Source organism: Panicum virgatum, chromosome 5N (assembly GCF_016808335.1).
Source record: "Panicum virgatum strain AP13 chromosome 5N, P.virgatum_v5, whole genome shotgun sequence".
Lineage (NCBI taxonomy): Eukaryota > Viridiplantae > Streptophyta > Magnoliopsida > Poales > Poaceae > Panicum > Panicum virgatum.
This window is the reverse complement of record NC_053149.1, coordinates 45,331,449-45,352,372: the sequence shown is the minus strand read 5'-3', so window position 1 is coordinate 45,352,372 and position 20,924 is coordinate 45,331,449. Positions and strand designations below refer to the sequence as shown.

The window sequence follows — 20,924 nt, the reverse complement described above, 5'->3', positions numbered from 1 at the left end:
TGGTGACCGGCGGAACCGTCGCTTGGTTCTGAGGTCCAGTCATCCCGGCGGTGGACGTTGTTGCTGATGAAGGTCCCACTGGGCGTGCTAGAATGTGTTGTCGGTCAAAACCCACCGGCGAGTAGCGACAGGCAACACGAAGAGCCGGGAGGCTGCCGGGGCGCTGGCTGGCACCGGTCCCTCGGTCAACGGCCCAGATCCCGGCACACGCCGACGCTTCCGGAGATGCAGGGCGTGCCACCTGACCTATACCTGATCAGGCAGGTGCAAACGTGCTCTCGATGGTTTGCCTGCATGCACAAACATGTGTAAACATTAGTCCGAGCCGTGGTCGGCTCCCCGGGACGACTCTTTCATCGGCTTTAAAGAGCCGATCGAGTCCCGGTGTCAGATCGGATCTGCATATCTGGATGTTAATAGATAAAGCAAATAACTGCAAAAATTGCTTCAATTAGATCTAGTTAATCCAATCCACGACGGTAAAAGCTTCACTGCTAGATCGGAACATCCTACACGTAATTAGGCCTAACGATCGTAATAGATAACCAAACCTTAACCAGAAAAGAGGCCTAAAAATAAGCGAAAGCCGATTCCCGGATCAATCCCTATTAAGATCAAAGCAAAGCATCTAATACGTCGCCGGATCATCTAACCCGTTTGCAAGGCCTAACCTAGCAGATATTAAGCCGATTCTTACGTATAAGAACAAACCATAACAGATTAGATCTACTAGATAGAAAAGAAGCAGGGTGTTATCTCTACGCGACTAACTCTATGCAACGAGAACTAGTATAAGATTAAAATATGATCACGCAGAGATAACATGATATTCGTAGAGGATAAACAACAAGAGCGTGATAGATCTACTGAAGGTCATGCTACGAATACTAGGATAACTAGCACTACTCGCCATAAAAAATGCTTCAGTACGAGTAATACCAAGGTAAAAGCAAGAACAATGCTGCTCTGAACACAAGAAGTGATCAGGGCAGCATGACGCTTACTTGGATGAAACCTAGGATTAGGGATGGTGGTGCGCCGAGAATTGGTGGTGCGAGACGTGATGTCCTTTTTTTCTTTACAAATATCATAGGGTATATATTTATAGTAGAGACTTGGAAAACAATCTAAACTAACGTGTCTATATTGGACTCTATCTCTAACTCAAACTGAACTTAAACATAAAGGTACATGGCCCAGATGGCCCGAACGCCCACGCAGGAGTCGATTCGTAATTCTCCTTTAATTTCTGCATTAAGCCCAACTCACTTGCGACCCATTAATTAACCCTGTTAATTTATGGCGATAACACATAGCCCAAAAAGCTATTTAGCGCCAGAAGTTTTGTTCTTTGTTGTTTTCAGGTGATGATTTGATATGCTACAAGAAGGAATTTGTCTTAAGGTGGAATATGTTATATTGTGATCCAAATTCTGTACAAGAAAAATGCCAACTTCCGACGGAGCGGAGCGGAGGCCCGTCGCCGGGAGGCTTGAGTCGGAGCGCAACGGAGGAGGAAGTGGCCTATCGCAGAAGCCCAAGCCAGGGACGCCTGGGGAGGGGGGCGGAGCCCCTCGCGGTATGGTACATATACCCTTGATTAGAGTTTGCTTCACAGTTCATTATTCCTCTTGTAAGCCGCCGCTAGGCGTTGTTCACAAACACTTGATATAGTGAAGTTCTTGTTGGTTGGTGTCCATAGTTTTACCATTCGCATTGGAGGAGATTTTCACATTAAATCTCGTGTCTTTCTGCATTATCATCTTTCTATTCTTCATCGTTTGTTTTTGGTCGTTTGTTTCGCCGTCGCTTTATAAGAAGAGTGATCCATCGGCCGCCCCGTCCGGAGGTCACGACGGCGCTCCTGCTTCTCCGAAACGCGTCCTCTGCACCGCGGCGCCAAGTTGCCGATGCCGCCCGCAGAGATCGCGAGGGGCAGCAAGATCGCACGGACGCGGTGGGACGTGGGAGGCGGCGGCCGATTCGCGTCGCGTCGCGCGAGGCCGAGTCGGACGCGGATCGCGGCTCATCATGTGCGAGGTAAAAATGGCGCGCACGTCTCCGTGTGGCGCGAAATCGAGTCCGAGCGCGGATGGGCCCAGCCGTCAGCAGCAGGGGCTTCGTCTCCTGCTCGGGAACGGAAACCCAAGCCGATCCCGACATGGAAACGGGGAAGCTCCGCTCGCTCCGGCCATAAAGGTTCCGAGCCATCAGGTCCGCTCCTGCCTTATTCTGCGCCTCTTGGGATTGCGAGAGATCTCCGCCTCCTGCAGTCCGGTCCTGCTGCTAACTGCTGCCCTTCTCGGTCCTCGCCGCCAATCGACAAGCCGGAGCTGCTGGCATGGCGGCCTACTCCGCCGAGAAGGCGCGGGCGCTGGAGCAGTGCGAGAGGGATCTGGACCTGGCGATCGAGCGCCTGGGCAATCTGCGGCTGGATCCCGAGCACGACGCCGCTCCTGACATCAACGGCGACGTCATCCGTCACGCCCCCGCCGCCGCCGCCGCCGCAGTCCCTGTCCCGTCAGGCGGTGGCATCATCAGCCGCGCGGAATGGATCGAGAGGCTCATGATGGAGATGTCGAGCGCCGCGGACGCGGGCGACGCCAGGGCCCGCGCCGCCAGGTTCCTGGAGGACTTCGGCGCCGCCGCCGCCTCCCGCGCGGAGCGGGACGGGGCCCTGGCCCTGCGGGAGAACGCCATCCTGAAGAAGGCCGTGCGCCTGCAGCACCGGCTGGACAGGGAGAAGGCGGCGGCGAACCGGGAGCTCCAGGAGCGCGTGAGGAGCCTGGAGCCCTGGAGGCGGACAAGTACGCGCTGTCCGTGCACCTCAAGCGCGCGCGGCCGCAGGGGGGGGTCCATGAGCGGGCGGTTCCACCCGGAGGTTTTCTGAGGAAAGAGCGTGTCTTCTTCTTCCAAGCAAGAAGGGCGAGCTAACTGAATCCGAATTCAATTATAGGTACGTGGAGTGTCGACCTCTCAACCGACTAACCTAGGCGTGCAGTTTCTCTGATTTTTTTTACATGACTAGGCCTTATTTAGATTCCAAAATTTTATATCAAAAAACATCACATCAAATATTTGGACACATATACGGAGTACTAAATAAAATCGATGTGCAAAACTTTTTGCACAGATGGGCTATAAATCGCGAGATGAATCTAATGAGCCTACTTAATCCATAATTTGCAACAGTGATGCTACAGTAACCATTCACTAATTATGAATTAATTAGTCTCATTAGATTCGTCTCGCGATTTACAACCTATTTGTGCAAAATATTTTGTAAATAGATTTTATCTAGTACTCCAAAATAGTAAGATTTTCTTTCAAAAATTTACACACAAAAAATCTAAACACACACAGTCATGACCTATCTTATCCGTACACACCCACACCATGAGAGATGGACGTTGCAGCTAACAGCATAGATCGAAGCCATGGAGTGACGGTGCTTCTGACAATCTGATCTGAATGTCCCTTTTTTCTACTAGTGATGGACATTGCACCGTAATTTTGAGAATTACTAGTGTTATTTTCTGTTGTCTTAATTTCCTAAGTCTTTTTCTCGGTTGACAGTGAAACAACCCTACGTATTCCCAAAATGTTTTCGTCTTGCTTGTATACGGATACAGACATCTTGGCCCGTTTGGTTTAATCTAGGGATAGTCTATTTTCAAAATCTCTTCAGGTATGGTGGGTGTACCTTTTCGTGATGAATCTAATGATGGTAATTAATTAATTATTGGCTACAATGACGCTACAGTAATGCGGTCTTGAGTAACCTCTAATCACGCGGTCAAAAACTTCATTAGATTCGTCGGGGTTCCTAGTGCAGGGAGTTTTGGAGTTGGTTTTGTAAACTGTCTTTGTTTGACACCTTTAATGAACGGTCAAACTTCATTCTAGAATTCTAGAAGAACAATCAAACAAGGCCCTTATCCTTCTACTCTTTGGTCAGCACTCTTCCAGAAATCCACAGTTCCAGTTCCTCCCCCGTACTAGGGTCTTGTTCAGTTGTGCTGTGTAAAGTTTTTGAAAAGACATCTTTTTACATTTGAAGTACTAAATATAGACTAATCACAAAATAAATTACAGAACTCGTCTGTAAATCGCGAGACGAATCTAATGAGCCTAATTAATCCATCATTAGAGGGTGTTTACTGTAGCATTAATGTAGCAATTTAGCGTCTAATTACGGCCTAATTAGGTTCATCAGATTCGTCTCGCGATTTACAGGCAAACTGTGTAATGCGTTTTTTATTTCGTCTAGATTTAAATCTCCATGCAAGTGCCGGAATTTTTTTTTTTTTGAAATTTTAAACTTTGCAACTAAACAAGGGGTAGTACAGTCACTGTATATACGCATACAGCATTCTGGATTACTGCCTGACTGAAAACGGAAAGTTAAACTGTTCAGTTACTGTGTGTTGACCGGAGACCGTACTGCTGTTCCGGCGTCACTGGAGGTTGTTGCACCTATTGCCGAGAGACTGATGGACTGGTCAATAAACCGTTTGCACCTTTGCATCGCAGGCGTTGATCTATTCCTCTTCCTCCCTCTCATGTGGAACAGAAGAAAAGTTTGACCGCCTGCTCTGCCACGCCACTTGGTGACTTGGGTTCCTCCTGGTTCGCAATCCGCAGGACCAAAGCGAAGCGCAAATAGCTTTGGCTGCTTTCAGGGAGTAGATTCCAGTCAGCGTTGGGGTTGAGCAGAACCGGTTCTTGCAAGACCCCGTACTGTGCCCTTGTTTCTGTTTCAACTTTGAACCAATGGCTGCTAAATTTCATGGATGAACAAGGAGCAGATACACTTCTACGCCATGAAAAAACAGAGAGGAAAAAAAGAAGAAAACCGCCGTGTAATCTCTAAAAAGCAGGTCAAGATTCAAGAACAAACCATCATATTCATGCGGTCGCGAAAGAAACCCAAGTCGCCTCTCGGAGTATATCTTATCATCGTAACGCTGCAGGCTCAGCAATCAGCATTCCGCTCCCGGCGTTGAAGGTTTCCTGTTTTCTTCCTCGCTGGCAGCTGATCTCTCTGGTCAGCGGAGCCCCTGCCTCTGAAAAAGAAAAAAAAAAAACAAGAACTAGCCTGTTCACTGCATCTGGTCAGTACACACATGCAGTCAGGTTTCGACGCCGTCGTTTCATTCAGCAGACAAGATGATGATCAGGGTACGTGCTTCCATCTGTCTGACCTTCGGGGTTTGGTGAGCGAGAAGGTGGGGACTGGCATCTGAGGTGCAAGCACCTCCGTTCTGACGGCTTTGGGGACGTGTGAACCTCGGAACCGCAGTCGTCGGCTCCGTTGAAACGGGTGAAACTTTATTTGGTGACGATGTGAATTTGGTGGTGGGTTGGAGTTTGATTCTGCCGCAGCATGCAGAAGCAGCTGGTGGTGGGTTGATCGGAATCCCCTCCTCTCGTGTGGAGGAACCTTCAGCATCGCTCGATCACAAAACACCTAGCGTCCCCCGCCGAAGGTTCCAAAATGCTTTGCAAGTTTTCACTTCACCGAAGGTAAAGTCGCCTTCTTTTATTTCGTCCCTGATATACAGCGGTGATGTGCGCGTACACACAACCGGAGTACCGGACGCACGCACACGAGGCTCGATCACACCATCCCTTTTTTTCTTCGGTTCTTCCCTCGACACTAGCCCGTGACCAGCTTGGACCGTCACGGCGGTGGGAGACAGAAACGGAACGGCACCACATGGCCATGGGCGTACGCAGTACGCTGCCGTCGTGCGCGCGCCGCTGCTCAATCCAGCAGTCCACTATTTGTCAGTTCTTCTTCTAAATATCTGTCGAGATCGGTGATCTCATTGCAGAAGAAGTTTGTACAGACTACAGACTACAAAGGTTAGCTTAGCGTCCTTTTCAAAAAAAAAAAGAAGAGAGAAAAAGGTTAGATTAGCGTCTCGTCATCTTGTCGGAATTCGGAAACGAGGCTTCAAGTGGCACCTCCGGATGGATGGGCACTAATTGGCCTCTGTCAGTCAGCACAGCACGGCCATTATATTCTTCCGGGTTCAAAGCTCGTGCGTTTGAGAAAGAGCAAGTTATTTTCACATGCTGCCCGCTACGGGTTTCGTCTGAATTATTATTGCTCTGTGCGTGATAGGGAGGATAACTGAAGTTGGTAAGAGAGATCATTGAATTTAATTTTCGAGACAGGAACGTTGAGTGATTTATCTTGAAACGTGCATTGGATCTTACCTGGTGTTGGATAGATTGGATTGTGAACTAGGGGACTGTGTGGTTCTTATCAGAGTAAAGTACACCGGCAGTCTCTAAACTTATTCTGGTGTGTTATCTAGGCTCTCAAACTCTTAAAATACTACATGAACTTGTTCCAAGGTGTCACATAGGTCTCTAATCTCTTAAAATATTTTTTTAGGTCTATAAACTTATCCCGTGGTGTCATGCAGGTCCCTAAACGCTCAAGATGCTATTTTTAATGTAATATAAATGTTGTCTTTCTACTTTAAGTTAATGAAAAATTATTTTGATACTTTATATTTTATAAAATTGCTATTTATTTTTTTATTGAGAACGGGAACATATTATCTTAATAAATTTATACAAAGTGCATACAAAATATAAATAGGCAATAGGAAATATTCCGAATTAGCATTGATATCTCCATGTTAAACGAGAAAATTATAATATCCACCATTGATATCAAATGATCTAGATTAATTCATGATGTATGGTTAATAAGCAGCTAATTTAAAATTAAAATGGTCTTAGTTGTAAGATTTCTAAATGAATTGGTTGAGAAATAGTTTAATAAACACTTCTTTTTACTACAATTAACTAATGACAATATTTAGGGATATAAAAATTCACCTTGAGAGTTTAGGGACCGAAATGACACATTGAGACAATGCAAGTTTGGAGACCTGAAGATTCATCTTGAGAGTTTATGGACCTAAATGACACCGCTAGATAAGTTTAGGGACCTAAAAATGCATTTTGAGAATTTTAGGGACCTAGATGACACATCGAGACAAGTTCGAGGACCAGGCATGTATTTTACCCTTCTTATCATGTCCCACCCCCTCAGTTTTCCAAATCGGTGGCAATCAACAGTTCATACTACAATTTCATTAAAAAAATGTAGCCTATGAAATCAGCCAAAACTTGGCTTTGAATAAAGTACGCTGCATGGTGTGAAAATATACTCGGACACTGAGTGGACTAAGCATGAACACTTGTGTACCTTTCATCGATAAGGTTTGTTACGAAGATTGCGGTTTATGGCCAGTTTAATGTCCAACCAGCGATATAGAATTTCAGCGTTGGATATTTCCCTGAAGATTTCCACATTTGAACTGTCAGTAAAATTCGATGGCATTACTATTTTTTTTTGTGAAGCAGCTGAATGCTTCAACTCGCAAGACATAAGGTGCTTCACTAAATCACCTAGAGTTCAGTCAAGAAACCACGAAATGATATGAAATCTTCGGTCAAGTGATTTTTGTCAAGTCCAGGAGACAAACCAACAAATTTAAGCAACGTACGTTAGAAATGCTGAGCTCCTCACACTTAGATAAACAGCACCTCATTTTTACTACAACTTGTAGTATGCCATCGCCATGCCGTCGTGATATCCAGAACATCAGAGTCAAACATGCTGAGGCCAGGTTTCAGTGAATGTAACCAAATAACTAAACTTAATGGATCAAAATAATCGATTTGAATCAATCAAACAGGCTGAATGCGAAAAGGGTGAAGCTCAAAGGTAAGCAGTAAGCGCTTTCCCGGTCATCAGCGAAGAAAACCAAACATTTGACTCGATTATATATGTACACAAACATTGTTAGTTAATTCCATTTAGCTAGCTAGGGAGGTAGACCTAGAGCCCTTGCATCAGAGGGCACGAAATTGTCAACACCTACTCTTTTGGAACAATCCTAAACCTGCTTTTCTTTTTCCTGGAATACAGTAATCCTGAGAAAGATAAAATGGTATGAAAGGACGTTAAAAGGACCGCCCCTGCGCGGTGAAGCCCACTCTTGTTACTGAAAAGCCACCGGGCAACAATCAAATATTAGGAGACACTGTAGACTTGAAAAACTTGCATGCTTTGTTGATTAATTACTGAAAATGGGTATGGTAATTAAGTGCAAGTGCATTCTGAAGAACTATTTCCTTAAAACAATTCAATTATATTTGGGGGGGGGGGGGGGGGGGCGAGATGAGAGCCAAATCGTCCTATATCCCGAAGAAAGTGACCCCGACTTTGGTGCAGATGCACAAATGGTCTGCATATATCATATACTATATTATAAAAAAAAGGACAAGCTAGAATTTTAAACTGAGCAAGAGAGCTCATCGAATTGCTATTGTATTTGCAACACTCGAACTGGACCGCAACCTTCGCTGACAGATGTAACAAAACCCAGTCCAGATAATGTTAAACATTTTTTCCGAACCCGAAAGTGACACAATATTAACCTGCTGATCGGAATTAATCGCAACGCAATGAAGCAAGCAAGTTCAAGTCGAACGAAATCGGCTCACGACCACGCTGACCAGTCAACGGTCGGCGTTCAGCATCGGTGTCGACACTTGACTCTGGTACCACTGCCGGGGGCCGTCGGATCGGCAATCCGACGGTCCCGAGCGCCTACCCTACTCTTGGATCCTAGCTAATACGGATTTGGCTCAACTGCAGCTACTACGAATCAACGGCGGATGAATTCCAGGCTTGGATGATGAGCAACGGCCGGGCCACATCACAGGGGCACCCAGGCCACTGGATGAAAACAGTCGGAAACATCGGCGAAAGACTCCACTATTTTCACTTTCATATTTTTTTTATCGGAAACAAAAGCGGTACGTTCGGTAATTTCGAAAACAAAAATATACAGTCGAGAAACACATCAATAACGGTCGAAACCCATGAAAATGATAATTAAAAAATAATAAACATATCAAATAATAGAGCATAACATTAACTATATGACTTGACACATCTCATATCCAAGTAGTTAAGATTCGATTAAGATATTAATCCAAATATCGAACCACATAGTAGCATGCACGATAGTATAGCACAAAGTTGCACACTACATAAGTGACATAATTATACATGATCATTAACTAAATTCAAATAGAGACTTAAACATAGACTAGCATGCCATTAAGAATAATGCTAGTGCAGGGCCCCAGGCTGCCTATGCCTACAGTTGAACCTCCGCGAGCTACTGGGTCGGGGAAAGCATGTGTTGGACTGTGCTTCAAATACGGTAATACCAGTGGTAAATTACCGGATAAATACGGTAATTTTCGAAAACGGTCGGTAGAGGCTAAAATCGTTTTCGCTTTCAGTTTCGGATAAAAATACCGTTTTCGTTTCTGTATTTTCGGTAGCCATTTTTATTTTCGTTTACACCAGAATCTCGGTAAAATCTCGAAAATGGTTCCCAAAAATTTTCGTTTTGGTTTTCGACCTACAGGCCACCACCTACCGCTGCGATGAACAGGACATTCGGAGAGAGAGAGGAAGCAGCCCCGCCCGAACTTCACCTGTCGCGTCGGGGCCCACGGGGGTTGACCGCCTAGCTCCATGCATCCCCCGGTGATGGCAGGAAGCTCCCGCGCGCGCGCGGTCGGGTATACGCACGCGCGGGAATGGCGACGGCTAATAATCAAATCGGATCAGCAGCAGCCCATGCCAAGTCCAAGCTAGGATATCAACGTACTTGGGTGGTGGTAGTAGTACACTAGTACGTCTGTGTGAGGGAGTCAAGGAAGATAAAATAGAGGGTGCTCGCTCTGGTGTTCACCAACTTCGCAGCCAGAGCCAGGGCCTCCGGCCGTATATATAGCGGCTTCTTCTCCTCCGGCAAGCTCAGCGCATACCCGCAGAGAGAGAGAGAGAGAGAGCTAGGCCGAGAGCCGGCCGGAAGCCTAGCCACCCACCCAAATTAAGGGCTGGCAGCTCCTCCAACCCAGGGATCGGAGTTGTTCATCATCAAGCCTTGCAGCTAGTAGCTAGGACCCGCAGTCGTCGTGTGCAGCCATGGATCGGGAGATCCACCGGGTGACGAGCCTGCAGCGGGACAGCTCGCTGTGGCGGCGCGGGGACGACGTGTTCTCGCGGCAGTCGTCGCGGTTCCAGGACGAGGAGGACGACGAGGAGGCGCTGCGGTGGGCGGCGCTGGAGCGGCTGCCGACGTTCGACCGGGTGCGGCGGGGCATGCTGGCGCTGGACGGGGACGGCGAGAAGGTGGAGGTGGACGTGGGGCGGCTGGGCGCGCGCGCGTCCCGCGCCCTCATCGAGCGCCTCGTCCGCGCCGCCGACGACGACCACGAGCGCTTCCTGCTCAAGCTCAAGGAGCGCATGGACCGCGTCGGCATCGACTACCCCACCATCGAGGTCCGCTACGAGCACCTCGAGGTCGAGGCGCAGGTGCACGTCGGCAACCGCGGCCTCCCCACGCTCATCAACTCCGTCACCAACACCATCGAGGTACGGTGTTGATCCATCGTTCGGTCCAATATAATCTCTATATCCAACACCAGCAACAACGTAACTTTTCTTTTCTTTTAACAATATAATCACTGTGACCGTACGTCGGAGCTAGCTTAAAAAAACAAATTATGGAATAAATTTTAGCCTTGATATTCATAAGCGAATGACTACAGCCAAATATCGGAGCTAGCTAGCTCCTCCAGCCACCACTCGGGCTTCTGTTCTCTATTGCTACGTGCCTGGTACTCGACAGCGACGCCGCAGCGGGGGAAGGAGGAGTTTTCTTCTTCTTGCATTATTGGGGTTCTGCTCGGTAGCTAGCTAGCTTAGGGTAGGTGACGATTAACCTGTGAACCTTTCCGGCCCGGCTGGCTGATGGGCCCGGTCAAACGGTCGACGATCGGAGGTCGATGGCTTGCGATGCTAGCCATGTCGATCCGTCGCCTCGTGTGGGAACGAAGGCGACAGGGTATTATGCCAGTAGTACTAGTAGTCGCATTGAACTGCTCCAATTAGCACGCGATCGAGGTAGCTAGTTCGGGTGCCGACGCCACCACCAACCAGGGTTGAGCCGTTCCAACATTTCGGCTTGAAATTTCTCTTGGAAGCTAGGCAGCCATCAAGGGAACCTGGCCCAAGTTAGCGAACAACAGACACTTTTTAATTGTTTTACTGTTTCTCTTGGAGGAAGCAGCTTGAAATTTCTTTTGTTTAGGGCTGTGTTTGGTTAAACGTCCCATCAAGATTTCACAAAAAGACGAATTTCCGCATGGAGTACTAAATGAAGTCCATTTGCAAAACTTTTTCAGTGATGGATGTGATTTTTTGCGACGAATCTAATGACGGTAATTAATCGATGATTTGCTACATTGATGCTACAGTACCATCCTCTAATCGCGCGGTCAAATGCCTCATTAGATTCGTCTCGCGATTTACACAGAGGGTTGTGGAGGTGGTTTTGTAATTAGACATCATTTAATACTTTAAATTAGTGGTCAAAGATGAAAAAAAATTTCATGAAATTCTAACCAAACACGGCCTAGGTTGTGAAAACAGAAGGTGCAGATTAGGTGGAGCCCAGCAAAAGCCCGGTCCTTTGATAGAAACGGTCCAAGCACGGACCAGGCCCACAGAGGCCTTTTCCCCCTAACTAACCCAACTGCCTTTCCGCAAAAAGGAAAAATACAGTAGTTGGGGGAAAATAAGCACCAAGTGGTGATTCCAACAACCTCCTCACTCCCGGCGCCATCCGCCACCAAACCACCCGTAACCGCCGCGCGCCCCGCCATGGCCGCCGGCGCCTTGCCTAGTTGCCTGGCACCGCCCCCCGCCCGTTATCTCCATACACACGGCGGGGATCGCCATCATGACGTCAGGTCGCCGCGGCGCGGCCCCGCGGCTTTGCGGCATTTCGTCGAGCACCTGCCGTGCGAGCTCAAGTACTGGCACCCTTCTTCTTGCTTAGCAGCCGCGACTTCGTGATTACTCGCTGGACTAACCATCTAATCAATGTGCCTGTTCATGCTAAAATGGATGTGTTTTTTCTCCTTTCTCCTCCAGTCCATCGGGAACGCGCTACACATCTTCCCCAGCAGGAAGCAACCGATGACCGTCCTCCACGACGTCAGCGGGATCGTCAAGCCCCGGAGGATGACTCTGCTGCTGGGGCCTCCAGGGTCGGGAAAGACCAGCCTGCTCCTGGCGCTGGCCGGGAAGCTCGACAAGGACCTCAAGGTCTCGGGGAAGGTCACCTACAACGGGCACGGGATGAACGAGTTTGTCCCCGAGAGGACCGCGGCGTACATCAGCCAGCACGACCTCCACATCGGGGAGATGACCGTGAGGGAGACCTTGCAATTCTCGGCGCGGTGCCAAGGTGTTGGCACTAGATACGGTACGCGACGCCCTTCAACATATTGAATGGGTTGTGCCATCTGTGGACAAGCACTAAGCTTTGTTGTTTGCCTTGGTCTAGAAATGCTCACTGAGTTGGCCAGAAGGGAAAAGGCAGCGAACATCAAGCCAGACCATGATATTGATGTCTATATGAAGGTAAGGCTGTTATCCGTAATTTGATGTATCGTACCTGTTTATTTGCGACAAGCCGAGTAAGTAACAGTGGTTTCTTTATTAACTCCTGTAGGCTTCAGCAATGGGTGGGCAAGAATCAAGTATTGTTACGGACTACATACTGAAGGTATGGTTTGCTAGCTGTAACAAAAAGGATGTTTTCGTGATCGCGTGAATAAAATCTCATGCTTGCTGCTCGGCTATATACATGCAGATATTAGGATTGGAGGTCTGTGCGGACACAGTGGTAGGAAATGAGATGTTGAGGGGTATTTCTGGTGGTCAACGGAAGCGTGTCACAACAGGTATGCAAAAATACACATCTAGAACGATTTCCTCGTCTTCTTCTGCAAAACACAAAAAAAATCTAGAAAACACACTCTAACCTTCTTATGCATCTTCACTCCTTAGGTGAAATGCTTGTTGGTCCGGCAAGAGCTCTGTTCATGGATGAGATATCCACTGGACTGGACAGCTCAACCACATACCAGATTGTGAATTCCCTTAGGCAGACTATCCACATCCTTGGCGGAACTGCAGTCATTTCCTTGCTCCAGCCAGCGCCTGAAACATACAACTTGTTTGATGACATTATACTCCTCTCTGATGGGCACGTTGTGTACCAGGGCCCCCGTGAACATGTGCTCGAGTTCTTTGAGTTCATGGGCTTCAGATGCCCTGCCAGAAAGGGTGTGGCTGACTTCTTGCAGGAGGTACATGCATGACCTATATAAATCCTCCCATCTAGTGATTTTGATTTTTAAAGATGAAGTGTACTGATATGTTAACGTATTCAAAAGGTGACATCAAGGAAAGACCAGGGGCAGTATTGGTATAGGCAGGACAGGCCATACCGTTTTGTGCCTGTGAAGAAATTTGCAGATGCATTCAATACATTCCACGTGGGCCGTTCCATACAAAATGAACTTTCAGAGCCGTTTGATAGGACTCGGAGCCACCCTGCTGCGCTAGCTACTTCAAAGTATGGTGTCAAGAGGATGGAGTTGCTGAAAGCCACTATTGATAGGGAGCTTCTACTCATGAAGAGGAATGCATTTATGTACATTTTTAAATCTGTTAACGTAAGTTTATATCTCTAATTTGTTTATTTTTTATTATTAAGATATTGAATAGGTTCAATCTGAACTTTTCCATCATTGTTGCAGCTAACTCTTATGTCACTTGTTGTGATGACTACATTTTTCCGTACCAATATGCACCGTAATTTGACTTATGGAGGCATCTACATGGGAGCTCTCTACTTTGCTCTTGACACTGTCATGTTCAATGGTTTTGCGGAGCTTGCCATGACTGTCCTGAAACTGCCTGTATTCTTCAAGCAGAGGGATCTTCTTTTCTTCCCTGCATGGGCCTACACCATACCATCGTGGATTCTTCAGATCCCTATCACATTTTTTGAAGTTGGAGTTTATGTTTTCTCCACATACTATGTTATTGGATTTGATCCCAGTGTGAGCAGGTACGATGCACTGAAACACTTTGTCTTATGTTTGAGAATCCATGAAATATATGCTTCTTTCGCGACACTTAATTCTTTTATTTCAGTAATTAAATTGAACATTTTCATGATAAATACATTTGTTCATGAAGTTTGAATGATTGTTTGTGATCAGGTTCTTTAAGCAGTATCTGCTGCTCCTTGCACTCAATCAGATGTCATCTGCACTTTTCCGTTTCATTGCTGGAATTGGAAGAGACATGGTTGTGTCTCACACCTTTGGGCCCTTAGCACTGTTGGCTTTCCAAACACTGGGTGGCTATGTCCTTGCAAGACGTAAGTAACTGAATTGAATAGGCCCTGATAACATCAAAATGTTACTATATTTACTTGACACCAATGGTATTAAACCATGTTGTTCTCTATATATTTATCTTGATCTATCTTCCTCTTTCCCAGCTAATGTGAAGAAATGGTGGATTTGGGGTTACTGGATCTCTCCTCTATCGTATGCACAGAATGCTATTTCAACAAATGAATTTCTGGGTAAAAGTTGGAGCCAAGTAAGTACCCCATATCTTGACTAGCAGTGCAATAAGAATTTGGAGAACAGAAAAACCAACATGCATTTGCTTGTTACAGATTCAAAATGGAACAACCTTGGGGGTTACTGTTCTCAAGAACCGTGGCATCTTTACTGAAGCTAAGTGGTACTGGATAGGCTTTGGTGCCTTGATTGGATACACACTCCTCTTCAACCTGCTCTACACTCTAGCTCTTTCAGTTTTGAGTCGTAAGTACATTTATAGAACATCTTCTTATATGCATATATTTATAGCACCCAATTAACAAATCAGCATTTGTGAGTTAAATGGTAGTAACTGTCGCTATGTGCTCTTTCTGACAGCATTCACTGACTCTCATGGATCAATGTCTGAAGAGGAATTGAAAGAAAAGCATGCCACCTTAACTGGTGAAGTTATAGAGGGACAAAAGGAAAAGAAATCTAGGAGGCAGGAAGTGGAGTTGTCCAACAGTGTTGGTCCAAACTCTGTGACTACCAGTGACAATTCTAGCCAAAACAGGAAGGGGATGGTCCTCCCATTTGCACCACTGTCTCTGACCTTTAATGACATTAGATACTCAGTGGACATGCCAGAGGTAATTTTCCTTTTCGTAGTTTGAATGCAAATAACCCTCTCTATCTCAAGATTTCTTACCTAGTCATATTGTTTTACACACAGGCAATGAAAGCACAAGGAGTAACAGAAGACCGCCTGCTGCTTTTGAAGGGTGTTAGTGGTTCTTTTAGGCCAGGAGTCCTTACTGCATTGATGGGTGTTAGTGGAGCCGGAAAGACCACTCTGATGGATGTATTAGCAGGTAGAAAAACTGGAGGCTATATTGAGGGAGATATCACCATCTCAGGCTATCCAAAGAAGCAAGAGACCTTTGCACGGATATCAGGATACTGTGAGCAAAATGATATTCATTCTCCACATGTAACAGTATACGAGTCCCTACTATTTTCTGCATGGCTGCGCCTTCCTTCAGATATCGATTTAGAAACACGAAAGGTAGTTACAATTACAAATATAAGCAAATAATCAAGCTTGTTTTTTATTATAAGCTGATTGGAGACCTTATCGGTTGAATTTGTGATAACAGATGTTCATCGAGGAGGTTATGGATCTTGTAGAGCTCACATCATTGAGGGGTGCACTTGTTGGGCTTCCTGGAGTGAGTGGCCTGTCAACTGAGCAACGCAAGAGGCTAACTATTGCTGTGGAGCTTGTTGCCAATCCATCGATCATTTTTATGGATGAGCCAACCTCCGGTCTTGATGCTCGTGCAGCTGCAATTGTGATGAGGACTGTAAGGAACACTGTGAACACCGGCAGGACTGTTGTTTGCACCATCCACCAGCCAAGCATTGACATATTTGAAGCATTTGATGAGGTAAATGATTGATTTTGTTGTTATATTTGTGCAGTTACTTATCATTATTAGACAAGGGCATGTATTGACTTGTTGCATTTATGTTTGAATTATAGCTTTTCCTAATGAAGAGAGGAGGTGAAGAGATATATGTTGGTCCAGTGGGACAGAACTCCTCAAAACTGATTGAGTACTTTGAGGTCAGTACAAGTAAAATTAACTATTTTCGCTGCATGCCGGGACACTTATTTCCTGCTAAATCACGTGACCTGGAATTCCCATTTATTTGTTCAGAGAATTGAAGGTGTTAGTAAGATAAAGGACGGATATAACCCAGCAACCTGGATGTTGGAAGTGTCGTCTAGTGCCCAGGAGGAGATGCTCGGGGTTGATTTCTGTGAAATCTATAAGCAATCAGAATTATATCAGTAAGCCTCCCTTCATGCCACTCAGAACTACAGCAGTCGTTAGGTGTCTTTGGGTGATAAGTCTAATAACTGGTTTTTGTTTCCATTATTTCAGAAGGAACAAGGAACTCATAGAGGAGCTGAGCACACCACCTCCTGGCTTTAGTGATCTCAATTTCCCTACGCAGTACTCAAGATCGTTGTTTACTCAATGCCTAGCTTGCCTGTGGAAGCAGAAGTTGTCATACTGGAGGAATCCATCATACACGGCAGTTAGAATAATGTTCACCGTCATCATTGCACTCTTGTTTGGAACCATGTTCTGGGACCTTGGGGGAAGAACGTATGCCTTCTAGCTTTTTTATTCTCTCTACCTCAATTTATCAGGCAACTGTAGACACTTTGTGTAGTATATATTCTAATGCCTTACTCATGTTTCGGTGCAGTAAAAAACAACAGGATCTGTTCAATGCCATGGGATCAATGTATGCTGCAGTTCTGTATCTTGGAGTGCAGAACTCTGGTTCTGTTCAACCAGTGGTGGTGGTGGAACGAACAGTCTTCTATCGAGAAAGAGCGGCTGGCATGTATTCAGCTTTGCCATATGCATTTGGACAGGTAATTTATCTTAATAGTCCTTGCTTTTCAAGTTAGGTACATGAATGTAAAGGATGAAATGTCCTTGAAGTCTAACTCCGTAACTCGGATTCTTTTGTCCCAAGAACCTAACAATTTTTTTCTGTCCTTTTGTAGGTTCTGATTGAATTGCCATACATCTTTGTCCAGACTCTGATATACGGTGTGCTGGTCTATTCCATGATTGGATTTGAGTGGACTGCTGCCAAGTTCCTCTGGTACCTGTTCTTCATGTACTTCACGCTGCTCTACTTCACGTTCTATGGTATGATGGCAGTTGGCTTGACTCCGAATGAAAGCATAGCGGCTATCATCTCATCAGCGTTCTACAACGTGTGGAACCTCTTCTCAGGATTTTTGATCCCTCGACCTGTAAGTTATCCTCCTGTTGGCTTTGCATTTTTTTTTCATTCCTTACTGTTTGTAGTGCTCAACACATGGCCAATCTCATATTACTCACTGCATTCATTTTTCATTCAGAAAATTCCTGTATGGTGGAGGTGGTACAGCTGGATCTGCCCGGTTGCATGGACACTGTACGGATTGGTTGCCTCCCAGTTTGGTGACCTCACGCATATGCTTGAAGACTCAGATAAACCACAGACCGTGGCACAATTCATCACAGAATACTATGGCTTCCATCACGACCTCCTGTGGCTCGTCGCGTTGGTGCACGTTGCCCTGGCCTGTTTCTTCGCGTTCCTGTTCAGTTTCGCCATCATGAAGTTCAACTTCCAGAAGAGATGAGAGCGGAGGAGGCCCAGCCCGTTCGTAATTTTGCATTCGTTGATTGTCAGAGGATGCGCAGCTACCGCGTAGCATCCACTGCGAATTGTTAGAGTAAGTAGGTCTCATGTAAATGGTATACATTAATTATTTTTGCATCTCAAGAGTGTAGTGTAGTCGAAATATTAGAAGAGGCTAACAGAAGCCTTTGTAAAGAGTTGAGCCTCCTGCTGCCCTGACCAGCTGTGGCTGTTACCCGTCAAAGGCACGGAGAGCTTCTCATAGAATGTAAATCATGTACTGCCATTCTAACTGTTAGCGTGCCCCACCTAGCCAACCCGATCATAAAACTCAAGTGTTGGGAGGGATGGGGGCTTTTATCCACAGTCCATTATTCCCCCTACGGCGTGCGAGCCCGGCATAGCCCGCAGCAGGTTCTAGTGCCCGGCGTAGCCCGCAGCAGGTCTCAGCACACGAGAGGCGCAGGGGAAATCGCGCAGCGGAAATGCGTGGCCGGGTGGGTTCGAACCCGGGACCTCGGCTCTGATACCATGTTAGCGCGCCCCACCTAAGCAACCCGACCATAAAACTCAGGTGTTATAGTGGGAGGGGTGGGGGCTTTTATCCACAGTCCATCACTAACGAAATCAATGGAACCAGAAATTTTGTGCCTTTGCTGTTTTGCCATAATGTAGGGTAGATGAATGCTTGAAAACACGGGTCCACACTTTTGGTTTGGCAGCAATCAATTGTGCGATCTGGAAGGCACGGAACAGAGCATGTTTTTGAATTATGTATATAAGGTGATAGAAGACCCCAGTTGGAATTGTTTGCCACGCCTGTTTACACAAAACGGACTTTCAGGCGGAAGGACACGGCCGAAGGTGTTGGAGTGCTGCTGTCTGTGAGTGCATGCTAGATCTTGGCGATGATGCCCAGCCCAGGGACTGGAAGACGTCCAGGGCCCTGAGCCCCTGAACATGGGGTACGAGGACAAGCTGATGGCGGCGTGGAATATTGCTTCGGCTTTCTTGGAAAACAAAATTCCGAAGTTGCAATAACCTTTCAGTACTTGTTTTGGCCTAGTACTTAAAAAAAAACTTGCGCTCCCCCATCTCTTTCTTTGAACTGTATGATTTCCGATTTTCCGTTCATGTAATGGACATAGCCAATAGGAAATGGCCTTGATTGAAAAAATGACAGGAAAAACTGCAGTATTAGCAGCCATTTGGCAGCCAGACTTCGAGCGTGCCAAGCTGCACCCGGAAAACGGTGGATGTGCGGTGCAGCGGAGGCGCGCTACGGCCTGCAAAGCACACTTCCGAATCGGCGGCCCGGCTCCGTCCGCCCAGCCTCGACTCGGCACGGGCCGTCGGGCCGGCCTGCCGTGCGTTATGCGCCAGAAGAAGAAGACAGTCCGCGCGGCTCGTTCGGACGAGCCCGGGCGGCCATAAAATTCTCGTGAGATGAAATGCTGGTGGTCGCTTGGCTTGCGCGATGACGCTGCCGACGACGACGGGCTGGAGTGCGTGGACGACCGTCCGCGACCGCGAGCGCTCAACTTGTCCTCCCAGTCCCAGCTGCCCGCTCAGTTCCCTCACATTCACCTACATGGATGGGCAGAATACCCACAACTCGAAACTAGTACCCGAAAAATCCGAGTCCGAATCCGCAAAACTTGAACATGAAAACCCAAACCTTAAATCAGGTTCCAAACCACGATACCCAAAATTATTACGGGTAATTCGGGTATCAGGTCACGGTACCCGAACTACCCAAAAAACCTGAAGAGTAGGCCAGCCCAAAAATATCATTCATTTTAGCCCACTCATATTTCCAGCCGAGCCCACCAAACTCCTTCCTAACCCTAACCCTGGGCAGCTCCCGTGCCCCGAACCCCCCACGCCACCACTGCGTTGCGCCCACCCTAGCCGATTGTAGGATCAAGAACACCGACTAGAGGAGGGTGAATAAGCGGTTTAAAATTAAAATCACAAACACTAGAAAAATTTAATTAGTAACACAAGAGAGCCCTATATCTCTAGTAAAGTAAATTGCTCAAATTAAATTTAAGAATTGAAGAGAGCAAAGGAATTAACCGAGCTTAATACAAGAAATTTTTTCCGTTGTGTCAATGACTTGCTGGTCACCCCTATTCCACGTTGAGGTGGATTCCAAGAATCAACCGCTCCTCTATCAAGAACTCTCTTGATTTTGAGCCGGCTTGAATCAAAGAACCGCTCCACACCTCGATTCCACTAGAGTTGCTCTTCACCACTCCGGTGAGGTGAGCATAGGGGTGGTAAAGGGCCATATCTTTTACCTAGATAATCTAAGGGCCGAGCCCTAAAAGGATCGGGCTCCAATCTTATTCAATTTTGAGCTAAAAAAAATTAAGGGCCAAGTAGGATTGTGAAGAGAGCATTAGGGCCATGGTCCATTACCACCCCTAGGTGAGCACAAGACCTTTCACAATCAAAATCGGGGATCCTCAACAATCTTTTTGGAGGTGCTCCACGAAATCCGCTTCTCCAAGCCGTCTAGGGAGCGGCAACTCCCAAGAGTAACAAGTCGATGACGCTTGCTTGAAGTTTCCCAACTCAAGTATGTCAAGTGTGCAGTCCAAATGGCCAAGAGAGCCTCCCCAAGGCCTGCCAAAGAGTATATAAAGAGATTCCCTCAAAAACTAGCCGTTACACTCTTTTCTGCGTAATCGCGGACCGTCCGCGGTTCAAAAATCGGACTGTCCTCCCTTATAAACCAGTGAGTCAGAGTGCAATGATTGTGTCAGAACTAGCCGTTACAGTTCTGGCAGACCATCCGCGCCCTAGGGGCAGACCGTCCGCGGTTCAAAGTTCAAAACCACTAGAGACGAAAAACGTCTCTGGACACTTTTCAAAATGATCGGCGGACCGTCCGCGCCCCAGGGGCGGACCGTCCGCCGTTCAACCATTAAAGCCCACTAGAGAGGTACCCTCTCTGGACAAATTCTTTAAATGACCGGTGGACCGTCTATGCCCCAGGGGCGGACCGTCCGCCGTTCAACTCCCTTTTTCACCAGAGACAAAACATGTCTCTGGATGATTTTGAAATAGAGGGGCGGACCGTTCGCCCTACATCCATAAGCCCCAACAGAGACAAACAACTTCTCTGGACATTTTTCAAATGAGTGGCGGACCGTCCACCCACTTGGGCC

At 46.8% G+C, this 20,924-nt stretch overlaps 2 protein-coding genes across 3 annotated transcripts; both read left to right on the top strand.

Moving 5' to 3' along the window:
* Positions 1-2,341: 2,341 nt before the first annotated feature.
* LOC120674849 lies at positions 2,342-2,890 on the top strand. The gene has a single exon (XM_039955955.1). The coding sequence runs from the start codon at positions 2,342-2,344 to the stop codon at positions 2,888-2,890; it is 549 nt and encodes a 182-aa protein (XP_039811889.1).
* Positions 2,891-9,860: 6,970 nt separating this feature from the next.
* On the top strand, positions 9,861-18,061 carry LOC120673010 (ABC transporter G family member 37). Of its 2 annotated transcripts, none has more exons than XM_039953681.1 (20): positions 9,861-10,489; positions 12,053-12,386; positions 12,468-12,544; positions 12,636-12,689; positions 12,777-12,867; positions 12,974-13,275; positions 13,363-13,644; positions 13,729-14,042; positions 14,197-14,357; positions 14,481-14,584; positions 14,664-14,814; positions 14,929-15,182; positions 15,266-15,598; positions 15,690-15,980; positions 16,076-16,159; positions 16,254-16,387; positions 16,482-16,709; positions 16,813-16,984; positions 17,120-17,374; positions 17,483-18,061. In XM_039953681.1, the coding sequence occupies exons 1-20, from the start codon at positions 10,040-10,042 to the stop codon at positions 17,747-17,749; spliced, it is 4,338 nt and encodes a 1,445-aa protein (XP_039809615.1). In that variant the 5' UTR covers positions 9,861-10,039; the 3' UTR covers positions 17,750-18,061. The 2 variants fall into 2 exon arrangements, with proteins under 2 accessions (XP_039809615.1, XP_039809616.1); XM_039953682.1 differs by lacking the exon at positions 9,861-10,489 and adding an exon at positions 11,749-11,931.
* Positions 18,062-20,924: the final 2,863 nt, after the last annotated feature.

Excerpts from the sequence above, each read along its gene's own strand:
- LOC120674849 (XM_039955955.1), top strand. The coding sequence starts at position 2,342 with ATGGCGGCCTACTCCGCCGAGAAGGCGCGGGCGCTGGAGCAGTGCGAG.
- LOC120673010 (XM_039953681.1), top strand. The coding sequence starts at position 10,040 with ATGGATCGGGAGATCCACCGGGTGACGAGCCTGCAGCGGGACAGCTCG. Across the intron at positions 15,981-16,075 it reads TATTTGAAGCATTTGATGAG|CTTTTCCTAATGAAGAGAGG; the intron begins GTAAATGATTGA and ends TTTGAATTATAG. Across the intron at positions 16,160-16,253 it reads AACTGATTGAGTACTTTGAG|AGAATTGAAGGTGTTAGTAA; the intron begins GTCAGTACAAGT and ends TTATTTGTTCAG.